General features: G+C 48.0%; 1 protein-coding gene across 4 annotated transcripts; it reads right to left on the bottom strand.

The window, feature by feature from the left end:
- Positions 1–139: 139 nt before the first annotated feature.
- CFAP300 (cilia and flagella associated protein 300) lies at positions 140–26,613 on the bottom strand. Of its 4 annotated transcripts, XM_035008781.1 has the most exons (8): positions 26,408–26,612; positions 25,900–25,981; positions 19,796–19,871; positions 14,434–14,600; positions 10,996–11,168; positions 5,786–5,852; positions 4,197–4,328; positions 140–2,182 (listed from the first exon to the last, which is right to left on the bottom strand). In XM_035008781.1, exons 1-7 carry the CDS (start codon positions 26,515–26,517, stop codon positions 4,200–4,202), a joined length of 804 nt encoding a protein of 267 aa, XP_034864672.1. In that variant the 5' UTR covers positions 26,518–26,612; the 3' UTR covers positions 140–2,182; positions 4,197–4,199. The 4 variants fall into 4 exon arrangements, with proteins under 4 accessions (XP_034864672.1, XP_034864674.1, XP_034864671.1 ...); XM_035008783.1 differs by lacking the exon at positions 5,786–5,852 and having other exon boundaries at positions 26,408–26,613; XM_035008780.1 differs by lacking the exon at positions 140–2,182 and having other exon boundaries at positions 3,658–4,328; positions 26,408–26,611.
- Positions 26,614–27,575: the final 962 nt, after the last annotated feature.

Genomic DNA, 27,575 nt, shown 5'->3' with positions numbered 1-27,575 from the left:
CGAACTCTCAACGCTGGGATCAAGAGTCGCAGGTGCCACGGACTGAGCCGGCCAGACGCCCTCAGTTCCCTTTCGTTATGGATCAACCTTGGCCCTGACCTCTCTAGGTTCCCTCGCCAGCCTTTTACGTATGAAGTACTTTTAAGCAGAGTAACTGTTTTATTCTATAATATGTTACAGGAATACAGGGTGACAGTTGATCAAGAATTTGGTTGAAAAGAAGTTAATTTATATTGTCATAGCTGGTTTTCACTTTACTATTTCTCTCACACACCTTTCTAGTCATGAAAAAGGCAAGAAAAATAATTTGCAGATTCCTAGTGTTTGCTAAAGCCCAGGAACTTATTTTTTCTCTTAAAAAAACCCCAAAAACCCGCAACAAACAAACCCAGTTTGGCCCGTCTGTCGCCGTGACCTTTACACGCGGGCAGGTCAGGACGCGGAGGGTGTCGGGTCGGCAGCGGCTGGGCCGTGGGGCGGACGCTGCTAAATGTGGCTTTTACTGCAAGACCACATACTTCCCTTTTATTCTTTGCTCTGTTCTTTTGTTTGCGTCCGTTCTCTCTCAAACGAAAGAAGTGGAGAGCAGAGCACTGGGGTTGCCCAGCATCCACACACATGGCCAAGGGAATACACAGAATAACGCTCTCCCTCATAGGAAGAGTGAACAACTAAAACCATAAATACCATTCACCTGCACCAGACTGAGAAACGTGGCAACGTGCGAGTCATGGTTTCAAGTGAGTCTACTGCACCTGATGCTGTTGTGGGCCCTGGAACGGAAACTCCGAAGTAGAAACTTTGTCTGAAGCGTTCCCTGCTGCACCTGCAAACGCCTAGGAGTGCCCAGCGCGCGGCAGGCGATCCGCAGACGCTTGCTGGAGAAGGAAGGGTCCCGGCTGGTTCACGGCTGGTTCACGGGCTGACTGAGACGCCTGCAGGCCCCTGTCGGAGCAGGGACTTCGAAGCTGCAGTGACCAAAGTGGGTTGAGCATGGGGCTGGGACGAGGGATTTCCCCTCCACGACCACAGCTTCCTACCACAGCTCCCACTTCCCGGTCCTTGGTGCCTCAAAGACTCAGCACATCACAATTCACCCCGTTGCTAACGTTTTTGGGGCCATGTCTGATTTTTTTCTGGGGAGCATTCCATTGTCAGGTACTTCAGGACGGTTCCCCTTGCTGGTAACTCAGATGGGTCAACTCCGTGCTTTGACGACTGTGATAATCTTCTATTTGATCTTTGGACTTTTTTCACTCCACTTCCTCACTGCCAGACTAATCGTTCCAGAATACGGCTTCCATGATGCTATCGCCCTGCTCAGAAGTCTTTAATGACTGCTGTGCATCACCATTTCTTAGTTTTGTCCCCACAGCCCCCAGTGACCAGGTCAGTCTGCCTCCCGTTAGTACCCGCAAGTCCTGCACAGGACTCCTCAGCTCCAGCTAGTCAGGTGGACTCGAGTCCCCCAAACCACCTGTGATTTCCACCTGTATTGTCTTTGCTCACGGGACCCCAGAGTCCCAGGGTCTCTGGTTTTTAGCCTAAGGCCCCTTTGAATTGTCCAAATTATAATCCTGTGAGCCTTCTTTCCTTAAGTAACGTTCGGAATTTCTGGAGAATGTTCTCAAGTCCCAGGAAACCGCTGTGCTGTCACCTGTCCCCACGGCCCGTTTCCCCCTGCAGAGAAGCCCTGCCCCCTGGCTGGTCGGTGGGGGGGCACTGCTGTCCCGCTCACCCAGGCTGCGGGTCTCGTCCCAGCCTGTGTGGCTACGCCCGGATCAGAACAGCGTGCGGAACGAATGCGGGGCCGAGCGTGAGGATGCTCTGGGGCCTTCCTCACCCACCTCCCCTCCGGCCCTCCCCACGCCTGCAGTCACACCTCCACGGCCACCTTCTCCCGGTCACCAGAGGACAGATGCGGAGCGTAGGTCAAGCGCCAGGCACCGTGCCAGGCACAGGGGGCCTCGGGATGAGCCACAGACACACGGGGCCTGTTTCCACGACAGACATTACACAGCTGCAAATGGGTGAGGTGAGCAAATCATTCTACATGTGCAAAACGCTGCCAAAGAAGTTCTCAGAGCACACGTGCACGTCCTCTGCATCCTCCGGGGCCCAGAGCAGGGGAACCGATCCCCACCGCTTGTGCCGACTCTGGTCAAGTCAGTAACAGTAGAACCTATGAAAAAGCAATTCTAAACTGAAGACAGTTTTTTTACATTATTATGCAGACAGTTTAGCTCCCGACTTTTTCATATTTCCTCAGTAGAGAATGAAAAGAGCCCAAATCCACACACTCTGAAGCCATGTGCTTGGCGCCATTCTGAGCCCAGACGATTAATGTACGTAATTTTCACAGTAACCTATGAAGAAAAGCCCTACGTGCCCCATTTTACAGATGAGGCAAGTCAGGCACGAGAGGTTATAACTAGCTCAGTCACACAGCAAGTACGGGCAGAACTAAGAACCCAGGCGATCGGGCTGCCCAGCCCCAATCCTTTATTGCTGTGCTGTTCTACCCTCAACACCGATGATGTGCGTAATCGCAGACGGGTCATTAAAATGATTATCCCACAACAACGGAGCGATCTTCCTCAAAGGGGTTTTGTGCCTCCCACTCTAAAGCAGAGGAGGGACACTGGCCACCACGCAGGATCCGTTCCCCAGCTTGGGCTCTGCACTTGGAGCCCAGGGCCGGGCCCCAGCACCCTGCCTGCCACCTCCCACTTCCCGCCCCCACTCCCCCTCCAGGTGCTGACACCCCACCCGCCCCTCGCTCCTCGGTGGAGGCCAGGCCAAGGCCGGACTCAGGCAGCGGCTGCGCCCTGCACACACACTCTTACACGCTCCCTTCTCCGCTAGGCTCAGAGAGACTGGTTTTCCCAAAGAAACAGCACAGGCCTTGCACAGAGCTGATACTCAAACGAACTGTTGCTTGGCCAGCTGATGGATTAGGAGAGAGTCCCCAGGGTCTGTGCGGTACGCAGCAGGGCTCGTGCGACGTTTGAGTTCCTAATTCTACGTTTCTTATATGGTTTAAAAAATACCTACAGATATTAGGAACATATCTGGAAAATATTCATTCAACAAATACTTAATGTGCCGAGCACTGTATTAGAAGTGAGACAAACTGTCCTGAGCTCTATACCCCAATTGCCAACTGCTTTCCAGATAAATCCATGGGGACAAATCCCAGATTGTCATTCCTATTCTTACAACACAGAAGCATATTCCAAACTTGCCTCTCCTCAAAGTCTCAGCATTTCTTGCCTGCTTTTTATCCCCTTTGGGATGCATGTCAATCATTTCTTTCTTCCTCCCTCCCTCCCCCTCTCTTTCTTTCTTTCAAGATTTTATTTTTAAGGATTCTCTACCCGCAACGTGGGGCTCAAGCCCACAGCCCTGAAATCAAGAGTCTCATGCTCCACGGACTGAGGCAGGCAGACACCCCCAGTCATTTTTTCCACTCAAGATTTTAAGTCACACATCCATTCTACGAACGTAATGAGGACGCAGGAGCATGTAACGTAAGGCACCTGCTCTCTACCTGTCTGCCAACCTAATACCATCAGGACAACTCTCTCTGTGCATGTCTCTTAGCTAGCGGACAACCGCAGTTTTAATTTATTATGTGATAAAAGAGTTTACGATTACTTTCAGAACATTACTGTTTTATTGAGGATTTTAAGTGGAACAAATGAAGCAAAGGAATTGTGACGCACTTTGCAGCCCTAGAGACGTAAATCTTTATGCAATGAAGAAATGTAATGAAATGAAACTCAAATTTGAAAAGCGAACAGTTCATATTAATGATCAATAGAGTGATGTTCAGTTTTCTGCCACAATTTCAACCCAGAATTAATTAGCTTCTAAAATAAAACACATGGAAAATCGAGGGCTTACTTAAATCTTAATGCAACAAATATGAACTAGATTTTTAGTTCTTTGTAACTTTCTGCAAAAATTCCAAGACTGTTCTGGTGTAGATTGTGTTTGGGATGGAATTTGGTCCTCACGTTACTATTCCAGATACATTTAAAGAAAGGCATCTTGGTACTTGTCTCCTTCTGCTCCAAGCAGTTTCTCTATATTTTACTTGAATTGACTTGCAAAGTAAATGTTTACCTATAACTTGGCATTAAAATTAAAAATTGGTAAATAAAACAGTATCAAAATAGATAACCGGAAAGAACCTGTTAAGACATTTCCCCCACACCGTAAGAGTGGTATAAAACATGAACATGACGCTTGATCGGATCCACAATGAAGTAAGAAAATGTCTGTTCGTGACTCTCTGTTGAAGGGTAACACACACCAGCGCCATCCTGAAAGAGAAAGAGCTACATTATAGATCATCAACAACATATGTAACTATTACATGTTTTCTGTTAAAATGTCATGAAACATACATCAAATCTTTGACAGTAAATTGGTAATTAACGGATATTTTCTTTTTCTTTTCTTTTTTTTTTTAAAGATTTTATTTATTTATTTGACAGAGAGAGACAGCGAGAGCAGGAACACAAGCAGGGAGTGGGAGAGGGAGAAGCAGGCTTCCCGCGGAGCAGGGAGCCCGATGCGGGGCTTGATCCCAGGACCCTGGGATCATGACCTGAGCCGAAGGCAGACGCTTAACGACTGAGCCACCCAGGCGCCCTTTATTTATTTATTTGAAAGAGAGAGAATGAGAGACAGAGAGCAGGAGAGGGAGGAGGGTCAGAGGGAGGAGAAGCAGACTCCCCGCCGAGCAGGGAGCCCGATGCGGGACTCGATCCAGGGACTCCAGGATCATGAGCTGAGCCGAAGGCAGACGCTTAACCAACTGAGCCACCCAGGCGTCCCTGTGATCACTTTTTTTTTTTTTTTAAAGATTTTATTTATTTGACAGTGAGAGATACAGTGAGAGAGGGAACACAAGCAGGGGGAGTGGGAGAGGGAGAAGCAGGGGGAGAGGGAGAGGGAGAAGCAGGCTCCCCACAGAGCAGGGAGCCTGACGTGGGGCTCGATCCCGGGACCCCGGGACCATGACCCGAGCCGAAGGCAGACGCCCGACGACCGAGCCCCCCGGGCGCCCCTAACGGATATTTTAAAGTATCTTGTGACAGCACAGTCAACTGTACAAACCCACGTAATTCCTGACCTTAAGGAACTTACAGTCCAAAAGGAATGCTTATCTTTTGAAAAAGTGTTTTTAAAGTGCTACTATTGCAAAAATTGTTATTTTGCAATTTTCTTCTATCTTTGCTTCCTTTTAGAATGTGGCCCTTACCTATTACGAGGTAGGTTTCTCTGGTTTGTCAGCAGAAAGTGCCCTAGCCCCACACAGTAGCTGATACACAACAGATGTTCAGTAATATTTGTTAAGTGATTGAATAAAGATACTTAGAAATTGCCTCAAATGTGCAGATAATCTTTGTATGACCCTAGAATTCAAGCAACTTATTCTGTGATGTAAAGCCATTTATGGTGTTCTTACTTGTTTGCCGTATACGTTATGGCTTGGCAGACTAGAGAACCGTGTCCTACTCCATCTGAGTCACAGATTCAGGTCTTAAATACGTGAGAACTATTATTAGACACGGGCAACAGAAAGGAGGGGGAGAAGTTCGGGTGACTCTCCGAATAAAGCCATACCTTATCAACTTTTACTTTTAGCAAAGAACTAAATACCATCGTCTTTTCTCCTAGCCATAACCTTGAACTGGTTGCTCACTGAGTTGTAACAGCCCTCTGAATAACAAGGGATTAAACTGATCGGTTGTGAATCCCCCTCCGCACTTACATATGCTGTGACTTTAAAGACGGAAGAAGTAATTTGTATTTTCTTGGTCTGAGGATTCTTTCGAACACTAAAATAGGGGGAAAGGGACACATTTTAAATACAGCAAGCATTGGCATAATACATTTAAAATACTGATCCCCTTTACTACTCAGGCGTTCTTGTTCATATATAACAGAAATAGATCATGTCCACCTAGACTGGTCACCCAGCCGAACGGCAGAACATGGACCTGGGCGGTCAGAGGCTTTGTGCTCTGATGAGACAATTACTGGAAAAAGAGTAGCTGGTAAGAGTCGGGCTGGCGTGTAGACAGACCGGAGTGTAGACAGCAGGTACAAGCATGTGAACTACGGGCTTCAACCAACTCAGCTCACAGGCCAGTTCGGCCCCTGAGTGAGCACTGCCCTTCGGGCAACATCAGCCTTCCTGGACATCAGTTTTCTCCCACGCAACACAGGCATTGTCTGAGAACCGAGTGGGAGAAGGCCTAAGGAAACTGTTTATTAAATTATGGATTGTTAAATTCTGTCACATGACACTCGTTTTCTCTCAGTCACTCCCCCCACAGAAGACTGCCTGTGACCTGTGTAGCGGGTTGGGTGCGCTGGGACACAGGGGTTGAGCCGCAGAGAGAGACTGAGACACTTGATCTTTGTAATGCTTTACAATCTGCCAGACGCCCTTGTATCCTGGACCCCGTCTGAAGACCACACAGTCAGGGAGCTTGGCTGGCACTATTTTACCGAGTTTACAGACAACAGAACCAGAGAAGTTAAGCAAGATATTTGAGACACTCAGACTACGGGTGGTATTTCTGGGAGCAGAGTCGGGTTCCTTCCCCGCGCTCGCCAACACACAGCTCCAAGGCACTCCACAGGTGGGATGCGTGTAGCTGACATTTAACGGAAGATGTCCGTCTTCTTCACTTTACAGGCCCAAGTACTGCTTCTCCTTCCCTACGTGTGAAGAGTAACGGGGAGGGAGAGAAGAGGAGAGGAAGGGGAGCGTGCTGAGCGCGAGTGTGCGTGAGTGTAGGTGAGCTTGTGCCCCTACTGGTGGCCAGACCTAAGTCGTTTCAGGGTTCAAAGTCCTTAGGCAGTTTTTATCTTTAAAACGTTCCACTCAAATCTAAACCCAGAAATCATGGAATTAAATTACTTTCTGTATATCTCTACGACATGGATTGAGGTCACTTTCTTTTAATTAGGCTCCACGCCCAGCGCAGAGCCTCACATGGGGCTTAAACTGACGATCCTGAGAGCAAGACCGGAGTGGAGACTGAGAGTTCAACACTCAACCAACTGAGCCACCCAGGTGCCCCAAGGTCATTTTATTTCTCAAATGCTTAACGTGTGCTGCTTAAAAACTGAAGACTACACTTAAAATTCTGTGCTTATGCAAGGGATGACTGTAACCATTACATATAAAACACATACACAGTACACACTTATATGACACCCTGATCAAAACACAAACCTGCCTACGGTCATAACTGATTTGAAGTCCTGATCTGGAGGTGGTTATAGGGGTCCAGACATATAAAAATTCACTACGCTATAGATACACTAGGATTTGTTCACTTTACTGTATGTAAATAAGCCCAGTTAAAAAAATTACCAAAAGACCCCAAACAAACCCTTATAAAAGTTTGTGCTTATCAAATAAACTCAGAAGAAAATTCAGTATTTAACAATAACTCAAAGATACCAACATGCACTGTAAGCGTGTTACTTACAAAAAAGGAACTACCGTTGAAAGTTATTAGAAGTTGGTTCCTACTAGAAATAAACCATATGACCCCATTTTATTACCTCTGATCCTGTGTTACTCTTACTTTAAAGTAGCTCTCAGATAATTTCTTATTTTTCGTAGATCAAGTAGAGTGTCGCCTGTCCGGTATCTCCTAGCCAACTAGAAGAGGAAAGACAGGGTGGGGGAACTGGCTCGAGCTCTAGGCTACACTAACTACTAACAGCAGACCCGCGTCAGACCGTGGCGCTCACCGCTCACTCCAGATAACTGAGGCTTTCAAGTGTGAGAACCTAATTTCCGTAGAGTTCTTTTTAAAAGTGTGATCAGACTACTGGTTGAGAAGTAAAATCATGAACAGTTTCTTAAAATCCCCTGTGCTGATTTCTGAGGCTCGATCCCATATTGACTCCAAGCAAGTTTCACGGACCATTCTAGGTAACTCTGCTCATTTTAAGAAATAAGAATCCACTGCTTGATTAGCGTCTGAAGCCATAATCTAAGCCTCTCAGCTAAAATCATAAAATTTCACATCTGGGGCAGATATGCAGTTTGGAAAACCTCTCCAAAAACTCTGACAAGAGCATGTGTTTAATATTGGAAGCAGAAAAGACAAAGGCACCATTAGTAACTACGCAATTATTTCTGCATCAACATTTCTGAAATGTAACCAAACAACTGGTCATCTACTCTCTAATGAAATGGTTCTGAAATACCACCATATTATTTGAAAGACCATAATCCTTGAAAAGAAGGCATTTTCCAGAACATTTAGAGTGTTATTTTACAGGACTCGTAATAACGGATGAGGGAAACAACATCTTAAGAATGTTTTTACCCTTCTGTGTGAGCCAGAGACCGCGAACACCCAGCTCTGCGGTGTGCACGCAGCACCACAGACAAACGCGTCGGGCTTTTCCGGAGGGGCCTGCTGAGGACGCTTCTCCGCAGGGGCGGGTGAGGTCATGCAAGCAGCTACCCCGCGTACAGTTAGAAAGATAGCAGATGATTGTCTAAAAACTGTGGAAACACCCAAAATTCAAGGGAAGGAACAGGAGAAAACGATATCCTTCTTGGTTAATTCGGCTTGCCCAAATGACTTGTTTGGACATGTGGCTCAGGATTCTGAAAAACTACTGACAACACTCGGAGTTCCCACATCCCTCGATAAGAGCTGTATCGATCCACCCTATATCCTCACTTTGACCAAATCAGATCGCATCTGACCCGAACCAACATGACTCAAGTTAGAAAGGCCACAGGCAGAGCAAGTGATAAGCAAACCAACAGAGCTCTGAAGGGACTGGGATCACTTAATCCACTCAACTGCCTTGTTGACACTTAACGCCATCTTTTTTTTTTTTTTTTTAAAGATTTTATTTATTTATTTGACAGAGAGAGAGAACGAGAGAGGGAACTCAAGCAGGGGGAGTGGGAGAGGGAGAAGCAGGCTCCCCGCGGAGCAGGGAGCCCGATGCGGGGCTCCATCCCAGGACCCCGGGATCATGACCTGAGCCGAAGGCAGACGCTTAACGACTGAGCCACCCAGGCGCCCCCACTTAATGCCATCTTAAGCAAATATTTATTCCAATCTTAATTTTCTACCAAAGTTGCGTTGGGAAGACAATTCCACATCTCCTCATTCAGCAACGAAATTCATAAGCATGCTTAAACTTGGATCATCAAGAGAAATATTTAGTGGTTCTCAAGTAAGAGTTGACTCTGTAAGTTTGACTTGTGACGCGTCTCCCCTTGCGGGGGACAGACTGCTCTTCTGTCCACGGGCCTTGGGGACCCCATCCCATCAAGACTTCCCTAACTGCTCACAGCCACCCTGACAATCTCCCCTTTTGAACTTCTGGGGCATTTATTACAGTACCAAGAGCTGCAAACATTTGCCTATACAAAATTGAACATTTGATTTCATAAAATTTTTACTTATAAAAGATTTTAAACAATACCTTTAGGATATGTTAGTTTCTTGTAACCTCCTTAATGTCAAGGACTGTCTGATGCCCCTCTTGTCGTCTCTCTGGAGCCTGGCTCTGTGCACAAAATTAACACCTGCCAGTTGCCTGATAAAGTGATTCTGTGGACACGATTCCTATTCTTTCCTTAAGATGCCCTGTGCTTTGACTCCTCATTTTACGAGTGGCTGTCACCCCCAGAGCTGTATTTTTTCTTAGCACCCAAGGAGTGTAGGAGTCACGGGTGAGCATCCAGGGAAGGGACGCTGGGAAAAGTGTCAGTTCCTCAAGGTTTAGGTTCTGAAGTTATTTCTATTTCAAACACCTCCAGCAGAATCCCCTCCTCCAGGGCACAGGGTGGTGAGGAATTCCTCAGGTTCATGTGGCCAGGGAAGCAGAGCACCCTGCGGAGGCAGCAGCGCGTGTGCGAGCCTGTGTGCATGCGAGATTGTGTGTGCACGTGTGTGTGTGTGAGTGCATGAGTGCGAGCCTGTGTGCACATCTGTGTGCGTGCATGTGTGTGCGTGCGTGTGCGCAGGCGTGTGTGCGTGCGCTCGCACGCGCGCGCGGGACGAGCCACACCCAGGGGACACTCCAGGCTGTTCCAGAAGCAAGCTCCAAAGTTTTCATGAGCTGCAAATGATAAGGACAGAATATTTGGAAAGTATGTGTATGTTTTTCTGGAGTCTGTTTCTAACAAAGCTCTTTCCACCATCTTTGTGTATTGACACAATTTTTCACAAAAATCAGAGGCATTAAATTAAATTTTCTTTGTTTTTAAAACCGTGTTGAAACAACGAATAAGATAACTAAATCATGTATTTTGTTGGGCAGCGGTAGGCACACAGAGCAGAAATGAGAACTGAAGTGAGTATAAGCAACAATCAAGAGTCCAAAGAGAAGCTAATTCTGTTTTCCTATTAAAGTACAATTTTGTAACTAAACCCTGGGACCCTTTGCTCTCCCCGTTCCCGTTGCTTTAGCCTGTAAAGGTGAACCAGTATCTGCATCACTGAAAACCCAGTGAAAGTATAAACAAATGATTTATGAAGTTTTTATCCCAATCTAACCTTCAAAAAGAAAAAAAAAAAAAAAACCCTAGTGGAATCCCTAAAACAAACTGGGATTTGGGATTAATTTGGAAAGGTAAAGATTACGCCCAGATGAAAATTCTTCCACCTCCTTAAACAAAGGTGATACTTTACTGTTAGTCCAGCAAATTCACACCTGCCCAGGGACCTCGCGCACAGGCCTGGGGGAAGGCACTGTGGAGCGGGCCCGCGGCCCGTCTCCGGGGAAGTAGGGACGGGGGCCCTGGAGGCCGCGCTCTGAGCGCCCTGGCCTGGGAGGCTGGGGCGGCTGTGAGAAGGGGCCGGGCCGCCGTGCTCACACTTGGGGGGCTAACAGGACCACAGCAGATGCATACAGTCCTGCATACACGCACAGCACGCTCCAGGAGCCAGAGACGTCCCTGCCATGGTCTGGCCACATTACCTCACTAGATCTTTGTAGAGAAGCTTCGTGGTTTCCAAATATGGGTGAAGCACATCTTCATACTGACAAAGGGCTCCACCGAGGCAAAGATGTTTGAAAAGACAGAACAGAAACTCTTCTCTATCAGGTTGGCTGAATACCTCATACTTTTCTGAGTCTTCCACGAGCAACATCTACGGACAATGATAAAATTCATCTTAATGTAACATGAGTTGAGGTTCTAATTTTTGTTTTCAAAAGTTTCAATTTATTTATTTACATATAATCTAGGATCTATTTTAAGAACCCGTCCTGGACAACTGGAAGGAGTGATCTGTGAGACTGGCTCTCATTTTCCCTCCAGTTTCTCACGAGATACTGAGGTTCAGTGGAAGGGATAAACCTAAATCTAAGCCTTCTCTTCTTCCTCTCTGCACCTTTGTACTAGTTTCTATCTTTAGTCCTTGAGCTACTGCAATCTTAGCGTGGAGTCACCGGAAATCTTGTGGGCAAACAAGGAGCAGTAAATAAATGGAGAAACCTCTCCATCCTTAAGGCCTACCGCCTTCGCTTCAATCCAGAGGCCACCCCAGTGGGGCGTCCTAATCCGCCCTGAGTGTGTGCATGGCCTCCCCGCCCCGCTCACTCTGTCGTGGACTCCAGGCCCCTTCTTCCTACATACCACCAGTCTACACTGGCTCTTGCTCTCTGGAGACCCAACCAGCTCCTTCAGAAAAGAGTGGGACTGGGTCTGACGCGGGCGATTTTCTCATACTGTGGGGCGTTACACACAACTAACTAGTTTGTTGATCATGGCAGCTATGAACAAGGGGATGAGTGTATGCTATAACATGTTTCTTTTATTGAATTGTCTACACCCCTATCTCAAATGAGTATTCACCACAAGGTCACCAGACAAGAGGCATTTAAAAAAAACAATCAACTCTGTGGTGTTGTCCCAGTGCGTGTCCCCTGGATGCACCACCTGCCCCGTGCTCGCCCCCCCGCCCCACTGCCCGGGGGGAGGAAATAATGTGAGTTTGCAGCTACCTAAAGACCTGGCTCAATACTAAAGCTCTCAGGAATGATGAATTAACACGTTCCTACGTGAGCACTCTCGCTACTGAACTGATTAGGCCGTGCAATGTAAAGCTTACAGGAATGCAAGTATTTGGGGAATAAAGGTGAGAACAGTCCGTGTGGCTCTCCGTCTCCCGGCGTGCACACAGCTGGGCGGCGGCCGGGCCCTCTGAGAGCAGGTCCGGACGCTGCAGGAGTCAGACTGTGCGCGGCAGTCAGGAAGGAGGTCACGGTCCGCCCGTACCGGACACAGTCGGTGCTGCTCAGGCTAACGCTGGACGGCTTCCATTCATTTTCTTCAGCCAGAGAGCGACCAAGTTAAATCCTTCCCCCTTATGCAGAGTGGCAAAGAACCCAAGAGCAAGGCCGGGAGGCAGCACGCAGGGACACAGAGCCCAGCGCGTCCTGAACACAAGTGCTGCTCACGGAAGTAACGAAGACAGATCTGCAGAGCAGGGAGAGCACGCTGGCCTCCCGGGACGTCGGCTGCCCAGGCTCTCCGTCCCAGCGATGACGAGCTCCCTGGGGCCAGGGCCAAGGGCCTCGCGACCAGGGGGTGCGTGTGTGAGCAGAGAGGGCCGTGACAGAGACATGAGCGATGTCAGCAGTGCCCAAAGGAAGGGGAGCCAGACTAGACCAGAGACACTTCTTAAAGGTGAATTTCCCACCCTTGGTAAGGAAGAGTAGAAATTACTGTCAGATTCTCACTCTGTAGCACTTGCATTATCGTCTGTTATAGATTATACTTCACTACGGAGTAACTCAATACAGTCTCTCCAGTTGTGTGTTTAGTTGTTCTCGATGACTTAATTTTATTTTCTTCTTCAACTAAGAGTTCTCCTAGGTGTTCTCCTAGTGTAGATGAACGCACACACTGGCTGGATGCCCCCTGGTCCCCGACAGACAGAACTGTGTGTGCAGAACGCTCGAGTGGTGACTTCCCTAGTTCATGCCCATCTGGATTTGCAAGAAATTAGACTTCGACTTCCCTCTCTCTTAGGGTAGAATAATGTTAGTAATCAGTAGTCATTCATATTCCTGGAACCTTACTAAGCACCAGGCATTGAGCTACACAATTCTTACATCATCCCTACTTTACAGATGAAGAGAGAGGTCAAGTATCACAGTTATTAAGTGGCAGAGCCTGGATTTGAACCTATGTCTATTTGATACCAAAGCCCTGTGCCTGGGTGGCTCAGCCAGTTAACCTGCAGGTCATGATCCCTGCTCGGCGGGGAGCCTGCTTCTCCCTCTCCCTCTGATCCTCCTTCCCTGGCTTGTGCTCTCTCTCTCTCAAATAAACCAATAAAATCTTTATTAATAAAGGCCCTAATTTTTAACCACTTTGTAAATAGTCTTTCTTCATAATTAAAACAATGATAATAATAATACATTTCAACATTTCGTATTTTTAAAAAGTGCATTTAAATGCTTTCTCAACTCATTATCTCAACAATTTCAGAAAGAAGATAGAATGGGCATTATTTTTTTGTTTTTTATTTATTTAAGTAACCTCTATACCCAATGTGGAGCTCAAACTCATGACCCTGAGATCAAGAGTTGCAGGCTCTTCTTACTGAGCCAGTCAGGTACCCCAAATGGGCATTTTTTAAAAGGTTTATTTATGGGGTGGGGGAGAGGCAGAGGGAGAGGGAGAGAGAATCCCAAGCAGACTCTGCATTGAGTGTGGAGCCCGATGCAGGGCTTGATCTCACAACCCTGAGATGACGACCTGAGCTGAAACCAAGAGTCAGACGCTTAACCAACTGAGCCACCCAGGCGCCCTGCCTACCCCCCCCCCCCATAGGCATTTTAATCTCTATGTTGTGCAGATAAGATCTTGGGGCTCTAAATATTGAGTAATTTGTCTAAATTTATTATCTTATAAATAATAACTCAGGAATTAGGTAAATAATCTGTCTTCTGGTTCAAGTTCATATACCTCTCGCTAGAACAAAAATGAGTTAATCCAATTGCTTTTTTGATCTCAGCAGTGAGATGAAAAGATTTTTACTACAGGGATGTTTTTATATATTCACTGGCTATGTTAGGAGCCCCATATTGAAGAAAAACCGCCATCAGCTGAGCAGGTGGGGATTTCTCTAGTCCAGCAGCGCTGCCATTCTGGGCCAGATAACTGCATTGTGGGGGCCGTCCCGCACGCTGCGCGGAGCGTCTGGCTGGAAACTGAAATACACGAATAACTAAGTTGAGAGTAAAAGTCCCATCCAAGAAAAAATCTACCAATGTAATGACTATTGCTGATCATTATTCACTGATAAGAGGTATTTTATGTATTTTAGGCAGGCAAAAGTTTTTGACATTAAGCATTTCCCAAAATAAAATTCTATTAGTGAAATTTTAAAAATCTGTACTTACTTTTCGTAACTCATCAGAAATAGGAAAGGGATCACAAAAAGAATCTAAGCATTTAACAATATGTCCATTGTCTCGTACAATATCTTCATCATGCAACCGGTTAAAAAATGACATTGAAAGCTGTGTACAAGGAACATTTATAGCTTCAATTTTTTTCACTTCAGTTCCTGAAAAAAATTATTTTACAGAGATATAAAAATTAACTTACTATTCTCAATTATTCCCAAAATAAATATCACCATACAGAGATTCTAGTAACCAAGTAAGACACATATCTTGATATATTTAAAAGACACATCAGTGTAGGGATTTTATTGTTATTATTTTGCAGTTTATTTTTATTAATCATTAAAAGTCTGAAACAAAATTTCACACTTTCAGGCGAAGATGAGGGATATGTAAATTAGGAAATGCCTGAAAATGAGATACGTGTTTTGTGTAGGTGTTCTTACATCAGTTTTTTTTTTTTTTTTAAAGATTTTATTCATTTATTTGAGAGAGAGAATGAGATAGAGAGATCATGAGGGTCAGAGGGAGAAGCAGACTCCCCGCCGAGCAGGGAGCCCGATGCGGGACTCAATCCCGGGACTCCAGGATCATGACCTGAGCCGAAGGCAGTCGCTTAACCAAGTGAGCCACCCAGGTGCCCCGTCAGTTTTAATCCGTATGTCAGAAGTGCCCTATAAAAGCATAGGAACCAGTTTGTGAAACGATTTTGGATTTGTATTACGTTCCATGCCTTATAATTCGTATTACAAAAACTTTAATTAATGTAAGTAATGGGTATTTCTAAAGTCCTGAGGATGTCTTGAAAATTTTTCTCTCCATTTAAAAATTTCTCCCTTGTGATCTCATTTACAGCGTCTATTATGAAAAATAGCTTTTCCAGGTCAAGGTAAGCTTGCAAACAGGCCCTAATCAAGTTATCACAAGTCTGGAATTAGAGAAATCTGTAACCACGGTGTTTGGTCTATTCTCCTCTTGTAGCTGCAGTTCTAACCCTCCACACCTTCCGGCACCCCAAACCAATTTCCTGAATGCGTCCTGTAGGAACGGAGTTTCCATTAGTAGAAGCACTTCTAAATTACAGAAAGACACAAAGATTAAAATGAGTATTTTTACTACTGCCTTGATGGATCAATTTCTCTTTTATGTGCACACACACACACACACACGCGCGCGCGTGCTCTCAGCTATAAGGAAGGGGTGGTGTTCTTTGCAGGTTCTCCCTAGAATAGCACACCCAGGTGGGGGAGCCCTTGGTCCTCCCTCTCCTGACACATCTGCTTCATCTCTGACGTGAGGAGGAGCTCGAGCTTGAGGAGTAACACTGGCGATTATTTGCACTTCCTCCTCCTGGCTGTCCACCCGGAGTCCGGCTAGGACCTGCTGCCCTCGTTCTGCTCCTGAGCTGGGCTTGTGTGAGGCACGAGGGGTGTCTGGAGACGGGAACTGTGTCTGAGCAGGAGCAGCATAGATCCACACAGTCTTCAGAGATGGGCTGGTGGCCCCCGGAGGCGGGCTGACATTGCGCAACATGCCACGTTCATAAATCTACCCTAGCTCCCATGCGGCGAGTGGTAGGAGGGTTTGGATGGTGAGGAAAAGGTAATTAAATTCAAACCACTTAATAGGAGGCATAGAAAGAGCATTTGCTATGGACTAAATTATGTCCCTCCAAAATTAATATATTGAAGTGCTAACCCCCAAATGTAATGGTATTTTGAGATGGGGGCTTTGGGTGGGGTCATGGCTTCACCAAATGAATTTTGAAGGGATACAATTCAGTCCAAAGCATTCTGCCTCTGCCCCCCACCCAATTCATGTCCTTTTTACATGCAAAATGCACTTATCTTATCCTAACAGCCCCCAAAGTCTTACCTCATTCTAGCATCAACCCTAAAGTCTAGAGTCCAAAGTCTCACCTACATATCACCTCAATCAGATATGGGTGAGACTGGAGGTTCAGTTCGTCCTGGGGCAAAATTCCTCTCTGGCTATGAACCTGGTAAACCAGACAAGTTACATGTTTCCAAAATACACTGGGGAGACAAGGAACAGACATTTCCATTCCAAAAGGGGGAAGCAGGAAAAAAAAAAGGGTGATGGTCCTAAGCAAGCCTGAAACCTGGCAAGGGAAATTTCATGAGATTTTAAGCCTCAAGAATACTCCTCTTTGGTTCAGTGCTCTGCCTTCCCGACCTGCTGGGGATGGTGGCCCAGCCTTTAAGATGCTCCCCCTCCGTGTGTTCCTGAAACTGAGGTGTGGCCCTGAGGACCCGAGTTGCCTTTCAGCCTTTCTCTGCTCCTGAAGAACGGCCGTGTCTGCAGCCAAATGGCTCTCTGGTCTGGTCCTGTAGGATCTGCGATCCGTTCCCTGTAGTTCAAACTGGCAGGGTCTTTCCGGGCACAATCCCACCTCAGTCCTGGGTTTCTGTTGAAGTGGCTGGGCAAGCCTGAGTTACGTGCCTTCTCTCTGTATCACACGGTTGCTCAGCCACATTTGTTCTCTTCAGATGAATCTTTCTCGTTTTTTTGTTGTTGTTGTTTTGTTTTTACAATATGAAAAGGCTGAGAATATTCCAAATCTTCAAGCTCTGGTTCCTCCTTAACAATTCCTTCTTCAATCCATCTCTTTCCTTTCTTACTTAATTATAAACACCCAGGAAGAACCCGGCGGCTCCTGCAATACTTGGCTTAGAGATCTCTCAGCTAAACATACAATTTTATCCCTTGCAAATTCTACCTTCCGCAAAGCACTACATCATCATTCAGCCGAGGTCTCTGCCATTTTATGGACTGTCTTTCCTCCAGTTTCTGCTAACAAGGTCCTCATTTCTGTATGGGACCTCACTAGAATCAAGCTTCCCACCCATATATCTGGGCTGGGATGCACTCAAAACTCTCCCCACCGATACCCATCGCATAGTTTCGAAGCCACTTCCCCCTCTCCCGGCAATCTGCAGTAGTCTACTTAGGTTGCTATCACAAAACACCAGAGTCTGGCTGGTTTAAACAACAGACATGGATTTCTCACAGTTCTGCAGGCTGGGAAGTCCGAGACCGCGGGGCCGGCTGTTTTGGTTCCTGGTGAAGGCACTCTTCCTGACTCGCACATGGCTGGGAGCTCTGCTCTCTCTCTCTCTCTTGTTCTAAGGGCACTAATCCTGTCCTGAGGGCCCCTCACGATGTCATCTAAACCTAATTATCTCCCAAAGGCCTCACCTCCAAACACTCTAACATTGGGGGTTAAAGTTTCAACACAAGAATTTTGGGGGGACATAATTCAGTCCATAGCACATGCTAACTGTTATGCAGAAATACGGTAAACTTACGTCTCCAGCATGTACAAGGTATACTGCACGGCTAGGATCACATATGAAGTTAAGAACTTTTTTCCCCCTTGGTACTACCATTAAAATACACGGGGGTTTCCTATTTATTTTTTGTTTTTCTGACAGTGCTCGTTTCAATGCTGAAATGGCAGAGGCGGGTAGTGGAGAGGTCCGGGTCTTGAAATCTCAGCCCTGTTGAGCCCGGCCAGCAGTAAAGTGGTGCCCATTACTTGGCTCATCAATCTGACTCTTCATCTGTGAAATCGGGATAGATAAGAACACCTCTCGGAGCTGTTTTGGGAATCAAAGGAGCTAATGACTATAATGCCCCTTAGCTGAGCACAGAGGACACGTCCGTCATGTGTCAGCCCGCAAAGGGCGCGGCGTGTCCGTGTGCAGAGGGCCGTGGCCGTGGCCACCGGTGGAGGGACGCAGCGGCCCAACAGTGGCAGGCTAGGTGCTGGAGCCGGCAGGGACGGAGATGCCCATCGTACTCTTCAAAACGGCTCACCTGCTAAAACAATGTCTGCTCTCTCATGTTTGAAAGCTGTTTATTTTGCTTATAAAGGCCCGAAGAAGAAAAAGCGGGAAGACAGTTGATAATTCAGAGAAAGAAAAGATGGCAAAGGAGATAAAAACGAGCTAGTGGGAGACCCTCACAAACCACTGGAGACTTCGGTCTCAGAATCAGAGCGCTGGGTCTGCTGCCAACGTGTCAGAGGACTCCTAACGGAATCTGTCAGGCGCACGTGGAATTTCAGAACCTCTGTCTGCAATGCCTTTTCTAAACATCAGGACAAAACTCAGTACTGTTTTACTGTTTTGTGAAGTGTCTACCAATACAGGGGGAGGTTGACTTTTTTTAATGAACCTTATTTTTGTAAAGGAATTGACTGAAGTTACTACAAACATGTTTTATAAACACTGATATGTGCCTCTGATGACTTCCTCTTGCAGATTTTGAACCAGTGAGTACATTTGCTCAGATAGTTTAACTTTGTAAGTACTCTTAAGATCACACTGTACCAGCTTTTTGCTTTATAAATTTTGCAGTGGCCTTTAGCCTAAAGCAATAAAATGTAACCTACTGATTCTAACATCATGAACTGTTTGTAATCTTGTTCTTGACTAATACCTTAAGCAAGTAATTTCTGTGTAAGACTACTAGAATTCCATGAACACGCAATGTACAAATTTACCAAAACCACCCCATCTCATTTAAAATCTACTTATATTTTTCTTGAGCACAAATCCACGTTCCTAACCAGATTTTCCTAAAAGGAAAAATGATGTGTTCTATTGTTAAAACACCTCAATCTAAAATTTGAAATATCATGTTCATGTTTTTGTTTTCAAAATAGCCTTTTCTATTAACTCTGGTTTATTCCTTGACCTGAGAGTTATTTAAGAGATTTGAGTGTTATTAATTGTTTGGGTAATTTGATGATGTCGATGACGCGGGGCTTGATCCCTGGACCCCGAGATCATGACCTGAGCCGAAATCTAGAGTTGGACACTCAACCGACTTGAGCCGCCCAGGAGCCCCTGGGTGATCTTTAAAACTTCTAGCTATGTTTCATGGTACTATGAAATTATGATGTATATAAGGTTCTCTTTGTGAGAATTTAAGACTCTCTTTCGTGGCTTTATGTATTACTTTAGGAATGCTCCGTGGCGGCTGCCCCGTACCCCCTGGCTGGGCCGTGGCACCCTCCCATCAGTGGAATCTTCCGCGATGCTCTCCTCTTGCCCATCAGCCAGTTTCTGCAGTTCCCCTCGCTGCTCCCTGCATCTAGCGGAGTCCATGGAAGGGATACAAGACATACTTCCCCAATGAAAGAAAAGAGAGGATGAGGGCTCTCGGGCACCAAGCCAGGACAGGAGCAGGGGCTCCCAGGAGACCCTGATGTGATCCAACCAGCCAGGCAGTACTCACAGTGTGGATGTGAATAGTGAAAATGCCTGAGCAAAATTTTGTCACAATAATAAAACGGGCATCTGAAAAGATGACAGTCAGTTTTATTTACCTAATGTGGTCCACTGTCCAGAAGAATCTGAAAGTAACTTCAAATTGGGAATAACATTTGGGTCTTTGAAGAAAGCCTAAAATACAAATTTGAGGGGAACCAGTTAGATACTTTATTATAAACAATAGTAAGAATTAACTTTTTTTTTTTTTTAAAGAGTTTATTTATTTGACAGAGAGACACAGTGAGAGAGGGAACACAAGCAGGGGGAGTGGGAGAGGGAGAAGCAGGCTGCCCGCTGAGCAGGGAGCCTGATGCGGGGCTCGATCCCAGGACCCTGGGATCATGACCTGAGCCGAAGGCAGACGCTTAACGACTGAGCCACCCAGGTGCCCCAAGAATTAACTTCTAAAGTAACTATAACAGAATCTCATTTAAGTCAAATTGGGGAAGGAGGACAATTTTAAGTGGGTAAAATGTCTAATACATGTTTTATAAAGAGATGAAGTTTTTGTTAACTTCAAGTTGTTACCTTCAAGTATGAACAACACCGTATGTCCGAGTACGGATACCTTTGGGACTTAATAAATAGAAATAACGACTTCCAGTGAAAAGCAGGAGGTTATATATTTGGAAACTTTGATTTTCTTCAATCTTCAGTCGTTTACCCAAGTAATTGTTTTAGTAATCGCCACTCCCACTCCCCTGAACTACAGCTCAATCTAAAAGTCATCAGCAACTCAATTCTACCCAAAGGCCACATAGAAAAGTGACAGGTTTGACCTTCTAACCTCATCAGACCATGGCTGCTTCTGACTCTGGACACACTGAGCCTCTTTACTTTCCTTGAGTGGGATGTCCCCTCCTTTCTCACAGACTTTAAACTTGCTAATTTCTCCACCTTAAAAAAGAGTCATTTTTAGTGTCATGCTGGAACCAAGTCAGGATAGCCTGACTGCTAAACTTTCAGGAATCTTTGTTTGCTGGTTTTTAAACTACGATCTTGATCTAATGCTGATTTAGACGGATGAGTATTTTGATCTAAGGGTAGTAGGAAGATACTACAGAGATTTAAGCAAGGAAAGATGTGATTAGTCCTGTTTTTCACAGTACACTTTGGCAGCAGTAGGGAGCGTGAATTGGAGGGCTATTAAGAGAATGGTGCGGAAGGAAGGTACCGCTGAAATCCAGAAAGATCCGTCGCTCACATGAGTCAAGAGGACAGCAAGCAGGGAGGTAGAGAAGGGAATGGATTCAGTGATTCTACAGGAGGAGGGGACAAAGAAAGGAGGAGGAACCACACATGACCCCTGGGATTTTTGCATGAATGTCATTTCCAGGCAGAGTGAATGCTATTTAATGAGAAAGGGAACAGTGAAGAGGACCAGGTGTGCAGGGTGAAGAGTAATAAAATCAGCAAGTATCTGTGAATGCTGACGTTATGCAAGGCAGAAGTTCCTCTTTGCATGGCCTTTTGCCGTCCTAGTGGTGGAGGGATCAAGGTAAACAGGTATCATACACACCCAAATACGGAAAAGTAACTTTTCCCTAAAACCACTCCTCGGAAAAAAAAGCAAGTCGCCTTATAACTTTATAAAGTCTTTCAAACTAAAGAGTGTTTGTGCTATTATCTTAATTTGTATAATATACATTTGAAAAGAAACATAAGCTGGAATTAACCTCAATTAATACTGGTTTCGAATGCTTTTTAGATGTCTTCTGCAAAAATCAGGAAAAGGGAAATCTAATTCAGATTTAGTAATTATTCCAGGGGGGGGAATTTTTAGTATCAACTTATAATTGAATTTTACAGGCCACTATAAATGGAAGTAGTCTAAGTGACCTGAAGTGAATTGACCCGGAGCAATGGAAGTAAGTCTTCAAAAGGCCCCTCAAATAAAGCAACATGATAGCTGTTATGTTGTTGGGGTTAATAATACACCAAAAGAATAAAACAAAAACAAAAACACCCAAAAGCCCTGCCCTAATATATGCAAATGGTTTTGGATTTGTTACAGAATTTCCAGGGAGGCATTAGAAGGGACTATCTCGACTTTAGGGAAGCTGATGTGCTCTGGAAATATAGTGGATGATTCACAAACAGGTCATACTGATAACAAAGACACTGATGTCAAAGTACATGTAAAGATCAGAATAAACTAGTTTCGTAAAATGTGAGAGTGGGAAAAGTATTTCTAAATTAATATATTCTTTTATATAACATAGAATTTTCAATGTATGTCTATTATACGCCATGCATACGAAATACAAGTAGATATCTGACTCTATCATCTATCCGGCAGATTGCTGGTTTCTGATCCAGTATCTGTTCTCTTCGTCCTTAAGGAATCCAGTCTTATTTGGGACAGCAACGTGCTCAGCTCAAAGTCTGCCCTCCTAGTCCCGTGGCATGAGGCCATGACGTGTGAGCAGAAGTGTGCTGCAGACCTTGAGAAAGCTCTGTAACTTGCTTCGCTGCACTTTACGTGGAAGAGTCCCCTCCTTATCCTTCGTCCCAATGGGGAGGATGCCCACACCGCATACCGAGCCCAGAGCTCTCTCTTGAGACTCAAAGCAAGATCTTAGATTCAACAATCCAGGATACTGTCACTTGGATGCACTTCAAGTTTAGAATGCCTGAAGCTAAACTCATTTTACTTGTTTATTCTTTTGCATTTTCTGTGGCTTTAACAGCATCATCTACCACTCCGGTCAACTCCATCAGAAACTTGCTCACCCTACGCGTCCCCCGTTGGCCTTACCCTCAGTATCCTATCAGTCCTTGAGTACTGCCTTTCTCCGAAGCACCTCTTCAGGCCATCCCGGAGCTGCTGTCGTAATTCAGAGGGTCCTCTACTGTCTACAGGACAAGTTGCCAGCCCGGCCTCACTGCCGCCAGACTCAGTCCCAACAATTTACCCTCCACACTTCTGCCAAGGTGACCGCAGTACTGTCAATGTTGCTGGCTCCCGGAAAACCTCTCAGCACCTCCTCATTAGCTGGATAAAGCCCAAACTCCTCTGCAGGGCACAAAGGTCTAAAATACCCTCCCACCCATCTCATATTATCCCCCACATTGTCCACTTAACAAACTCCTTCCTATCTTTCAGGGCCAATCTCAAGGAGCTGGTCTTTTGTAAACCCTCCTCTGAGCACCTCAGCCAAAAACCAGACAAAACAAAGATTGCTTTCTCTTTTGTGTCACCACGGTGGTTTGTATACACGGCCTGTTTCACCTGACTTCTCGCTCTGCAGCCCCAGCTCTGGACCCTTTCCCTTTCACTGTGTCTTGTTCATCCGTACGGACCTAGAGACTATGGAAATGCTTGCAGAGGGAATGATTCCTTCCTTCCTTCCATCTATTTACTCCTTCACAAATGAACTTTGGGACATAATTTGTTTTTAAAATTGAAAGGGAAAATTTTAAATCTGGAATTCTAGTTTTAAACAATACCGTTTGTTCAGTTGTGAGTGTTTGTAGTGGAAATGACACGGAAGTTTGTGTCAAAGGCCCCTGGGTCTTATCATTTGCTGGGTGTTCTTGCACAAATTATTTAACCATTTTGAGCCTCCATTTCCTAAGCTATGAAATGGGGGTCAAACCACCAAATTTACCATATTGTTGTAAAGGTTAGTGACAAACGTCTAAGATGTACTGAAAGCTCAGTCTGGCACACACTATAGAGAAACTTTGGGGGTGCCTGGGGGGCTTAGTCGGTGAAGTGTCTGCCTTCAGCTCAGGTCAGGATCCCAGGGTCCTGGGATGGAGTCTGTGGGGCTCCCTGCGCAGCAGGGAGTCTGCTTCTCCCTCTGCCTCTGCTGCTCCCCCTGCTCGTGCTTGCGCACTCTCCCTCCCTCTCAAATAAATAAAATCTTAAAAAAAAGAGAAAAATGCGTTGTAAAGTAGTATACAAACATTAATAACAATAACATTACTTATTATGAGCCAAGCATTTTGCTATTATATTTCCTTTAATCTTTTTTTTTTTTTTTTTTTAAGATTTGATTTTTAAGTCATCTCTACACCCAGCATGGGGCTTGAACTCACAGACCTGATGCCAAGAGTCGCACGTTCTACCGACTGAGCCAGCCAGGTGCCCCAATTTCCTTTAATCTTCTTAATAATCCATCAGATACTCAGCACTATTTTCATATTCAAAAATACTTCTTACATGCCAAGCACTGTGATCATTTTGCAAAACAGTAAACGGAAGCTGAGGAGGTGGTGAAGTGACGTGCCCAGTGTCACAGAGCTCAGTGGTGGCGGAATTTGAACAGACAGCTGGAGACCAAATCAGGGGAGGATCCAGGTTTCCTACGGCTCTAAGCTTATACAATTTTAGGAACTCTCAGAATACAAAGATGTCTATCTTAGAAAATGTTCAAAAACACATGACTATGGGAACATACAGCTAGATCCCTCAGAGTTCCTTAGAAGGGCCTCTGCAAGTAAGGAGCTTGGCCAGCAAGGAGTCCCGAGGATTCATTAGCTTCAGAGTGGATCCCCCGCTGGGCTGCAGTCTGAGCCATTAGGCTTTCTGGCCTCCAAATCAGTTACGTGAGTAAAAATTATGATTTTATAAGTATACTTCTTTGAACTGAAATATGGGAATATAAACATGAAGATCTTGAAATTTAGGAAAATTTAGAAAAAAATGGCCCGGTATTATGAAAATCTGTTGTGCTTTATGGATAAATCTTGAATCTGTTGAAGAATTCTGTTGAAAAACCCAAATTAATTTTATGCCCTCCAGGAAATTTTTCCTGACACCAATGCCCCTCCATTAGGTGATGTTTCTGTGCCGGAGGCACCTTGTATCCTCCATTGTAGCAATTATTTTATTGTGTTGTAGAGAGATTTTTTTTAAAGATTTTATTTATTTATTTGACAGAGACACAGCGAGAGAGGGAACACAAGCAGGGGGAGTGGGAGAGGGAGAAGCAGGGAGCCCGCAGAGCAGGGAGCCCAATGCGGGGCTCGATCCCAGGACCCCGGGATCATGACCTGAGCTGAAGGCAGACGCTTAATGACTGAGCCACCCAGGCGCCCCATGTAGAGAGGTTTTTACATTTCTAGCTTCTGTGCCTTGCAAGCTGGGATCAGGTCTCTTCATCTTTTCAACATCCTCCAGCAGGGAAATAGTAAGTATTCAACAAATATTTACTGAATAGATGATTTATGTGAACAATTCTGTAGCACTTTAACTCACCGCTCAAAATCCTAATTAAAAAACTATCAATTTGAAAGCCAACGCTGGTATGAATGAAACATCTAACCATGATAATTCAAGAAATGTCATGTAGTAATGGCATTGTGTTATATTACTATTATAATCCTATCTTCAGGAAAGGGAAAGACATTTGGCCACCTAACCCTCTATCAAGGGTTGAGAAGTGCCCGTGACCCCCCCCCCCCCCCCACTTCTGTCCTTGCTGGAACAAAAGGTTATACTTATTTGGAAAGAGGTTGCACTTGGGCAGGGTGGTCCCTGCTCCTGTGGCCCATGCTGCACAAAGAGCAGAGCTGCAGGGAGCAGCTGCCCCTGAGGGCAGCGGGCGGGAGGAGGACGGCCCCCAATGACAGCTGGATCCCACACCTGCCGGACGAGCTGCTCCTGCTCGCTCTGCGGCCCTCAGCCGGCCGCCGCGGACTGCAGGCCCCCCTCCTCCCCACGCGCACCCCTGTGCGGGAGACGACGTGCTGTCGGTGCGCTGCTGTGTGCACACCCGCAGCCCCCCGAGCACCCCACAGCCCCCGCGCACCCCGCAGCCCCCTGTGCACCTGCAGCCCCCCGAGCACCCCACAGCCCCCGCGCACCCCGCAGCCCCCCGCAGCCCCCTGCGCACCTGCAGCCCCCGCAGCCCCCCCGCGCACCCCGCAGCCTCCCGAACACCCCGCAGCCCCCGCAGCCCCCTGCGCACCTGCAGCCCCCGCAGCCCCCCGCACACCCCGCAGCCCCCCGCGCACCGCGGACAGAGCACCCTTTCCCGTGCGCGTGGGGGTCTAACGACGGCCCCCGAGCGCGCCCAGTCGGGCACCTCCCCTTCCCCACGCGGTCACCTCCACCGGCCAGCCCGGGGGGCGGGGAGTACCCCCGCGGTGAGCGCCCCGTTCTCCAGCGGGGCCCGGCCGCCCGGCGCGCCCCACCCACCCTCACACCAACCATGACGAAGTCGTCCTTGCGGTACGCCTGGAACGTCTGGTCGAAGCCGAACGCCTGCGCCGCAACTCTCCCCAGCATGGACCTGCGAGGGAGGGGGCGGTCAGCGCGGGGCGGGGCGGGCGGGGCATCGGGGCGGGGCCAGCGTGGGGGCGGAGGTCAGCGCGGGGCGGGGCCAGCGCGGGCGGAGGGGCGGGGCCAGCGCGGGCGGAGGGGGCGGGGCCAGCGCGCGGCCGGGCAGGGGCAGAGCGGGAGCGGAGGGATCAGGGCGGGGTCAGCGCGGGGATGGCGGGGCGGGGTAGGGGCGGCGTCAGCGCGGGGAGGGAGCCGGGCGGGGAGACAGGGCCGCGCGGGGAGGGCCGGCGGCGGCGGCCGGCGGGGCGCGCTCCCGGCACCCTCCCCTTCCCTCCAGCCCCGTGGAGGCGGGCCTGCGCGCAGTTCGGGCTCACGCCGCCGCCGCCCCACCGCCGGGCGCAGGAGGGCTCGTTCCGCCCTGCCCTCGGCCTCTCACCACTGGCGGAGCCGGCTGGTGGTCTCCGGGGTGCTCAGACACTGGAAGGTTTTCTGAGGCAGGAATCTGAAGTAGTAGCCGCCCAAATCCCCCGGCTCCCCGGCCGCCATCGCCCGCCTAGCTCAGCGGAAGTGGGGCCCGTTCCCATGGAGACGCGGAGACCAGGCGTCCGCCCGCTGCGGCAGGGGGCGGGGCCACGCGGATCCTCTGGGAGAGGAAGTCAGGCGCGCGGCGGGGGCGGGGCGAGGCGGTGGCTGAGGGCAAGAAGTCCAGACTTGCAGCGGGGGTGGGGTTGGGGCGGGGCCACGGGAGGCTCCGGCGCAGGCCAGGCTCGCGGCGGGGCGGGGCCACATGGAGGAGGCCGGGATCGTGGCGGGGGCGGGGCGGGGCTGGGTGAGGCGGGGGAGGGGCCACGCTGAGGAGGCCGGGCTCCCGCGAGAGCGGGGCCTCGGAGGGGGCGGGGCCACGCGGAGTCCGAGGGCTCGCAGCAGGGGCTGGGTGAGGCTGTTTCTGGGGGCCAGGAGCCCAGGCTCGCGGCGGGGGCGGGGCCACACGGAAGGGGCAGGGCTCGAGGCAGGGCTCGTGGCAGGGGCAGGGCTCGACGGTTGCTCGGGGCCAGGAGGCCAGGCTCTTCGCGGGGCGGCGCCATACGGAGGAGGCCAGGCTCCTGGCGGGGGCGGGCCTACGTGGAGGAGGCTGGGCTCGCGGCGGGGGCGGGGCCACGTGGAGGAGGCCGGGCTCACGGCGAAGGCGGGGCCAGGCGGAGGAGGCCGGGCTCCCGTCAGGGGCGGGGCCAGGCGGAGGAGGCTGGGGCGGGGCGTGGCCACAGGGAGGGGGCCGGGCTCGGCGTGAGGGGCGGGGCCAGGCGGAGGAGGCCGGGCTCGCGGCGGGGGCGGGGCAGGCGGAGGAGGGACACCGCTCGCCCCCCAGGCCTCCTGCAGCCCCGCGCTCCCGCTCCGGGTCGGGGCGCAGCGGTCCGGCGAAAGCGGGGTGCCAGAGAGAAGTGCAGGTGCATTCTTGCTGAAATTGACTCCTACTCATAATTACTCAGCATAGGTTAATTTCCTAATCTGCAGTCTGCTATCTCAGTTTTCTGGTTAAGCTTCATGACTCACATTTCCGAAGACATTATTTTGAATTAATTAAGTTTAGTTTGGAAGTCACAGGT

Source organism: Mirounga leonina, unplaced genomic scaffold (assembly GCF_011800145.1).
Source record: "Mirounga leonina isolate KUSES-001 unplaced genomic scaffold, KU_Mleo_1.0 Mir_153, whole genome shotgun sequence".
NCBI lineage: Eukaryota > Metazoa > Chordata > Mammalia > Carnivora > Phocidae > Mirounga > Mirounga leonina.
Note: the sequence above shows the minus strand (reverse complement) of the source record. Positions and strands in the feature narration are given on the sequence as shown.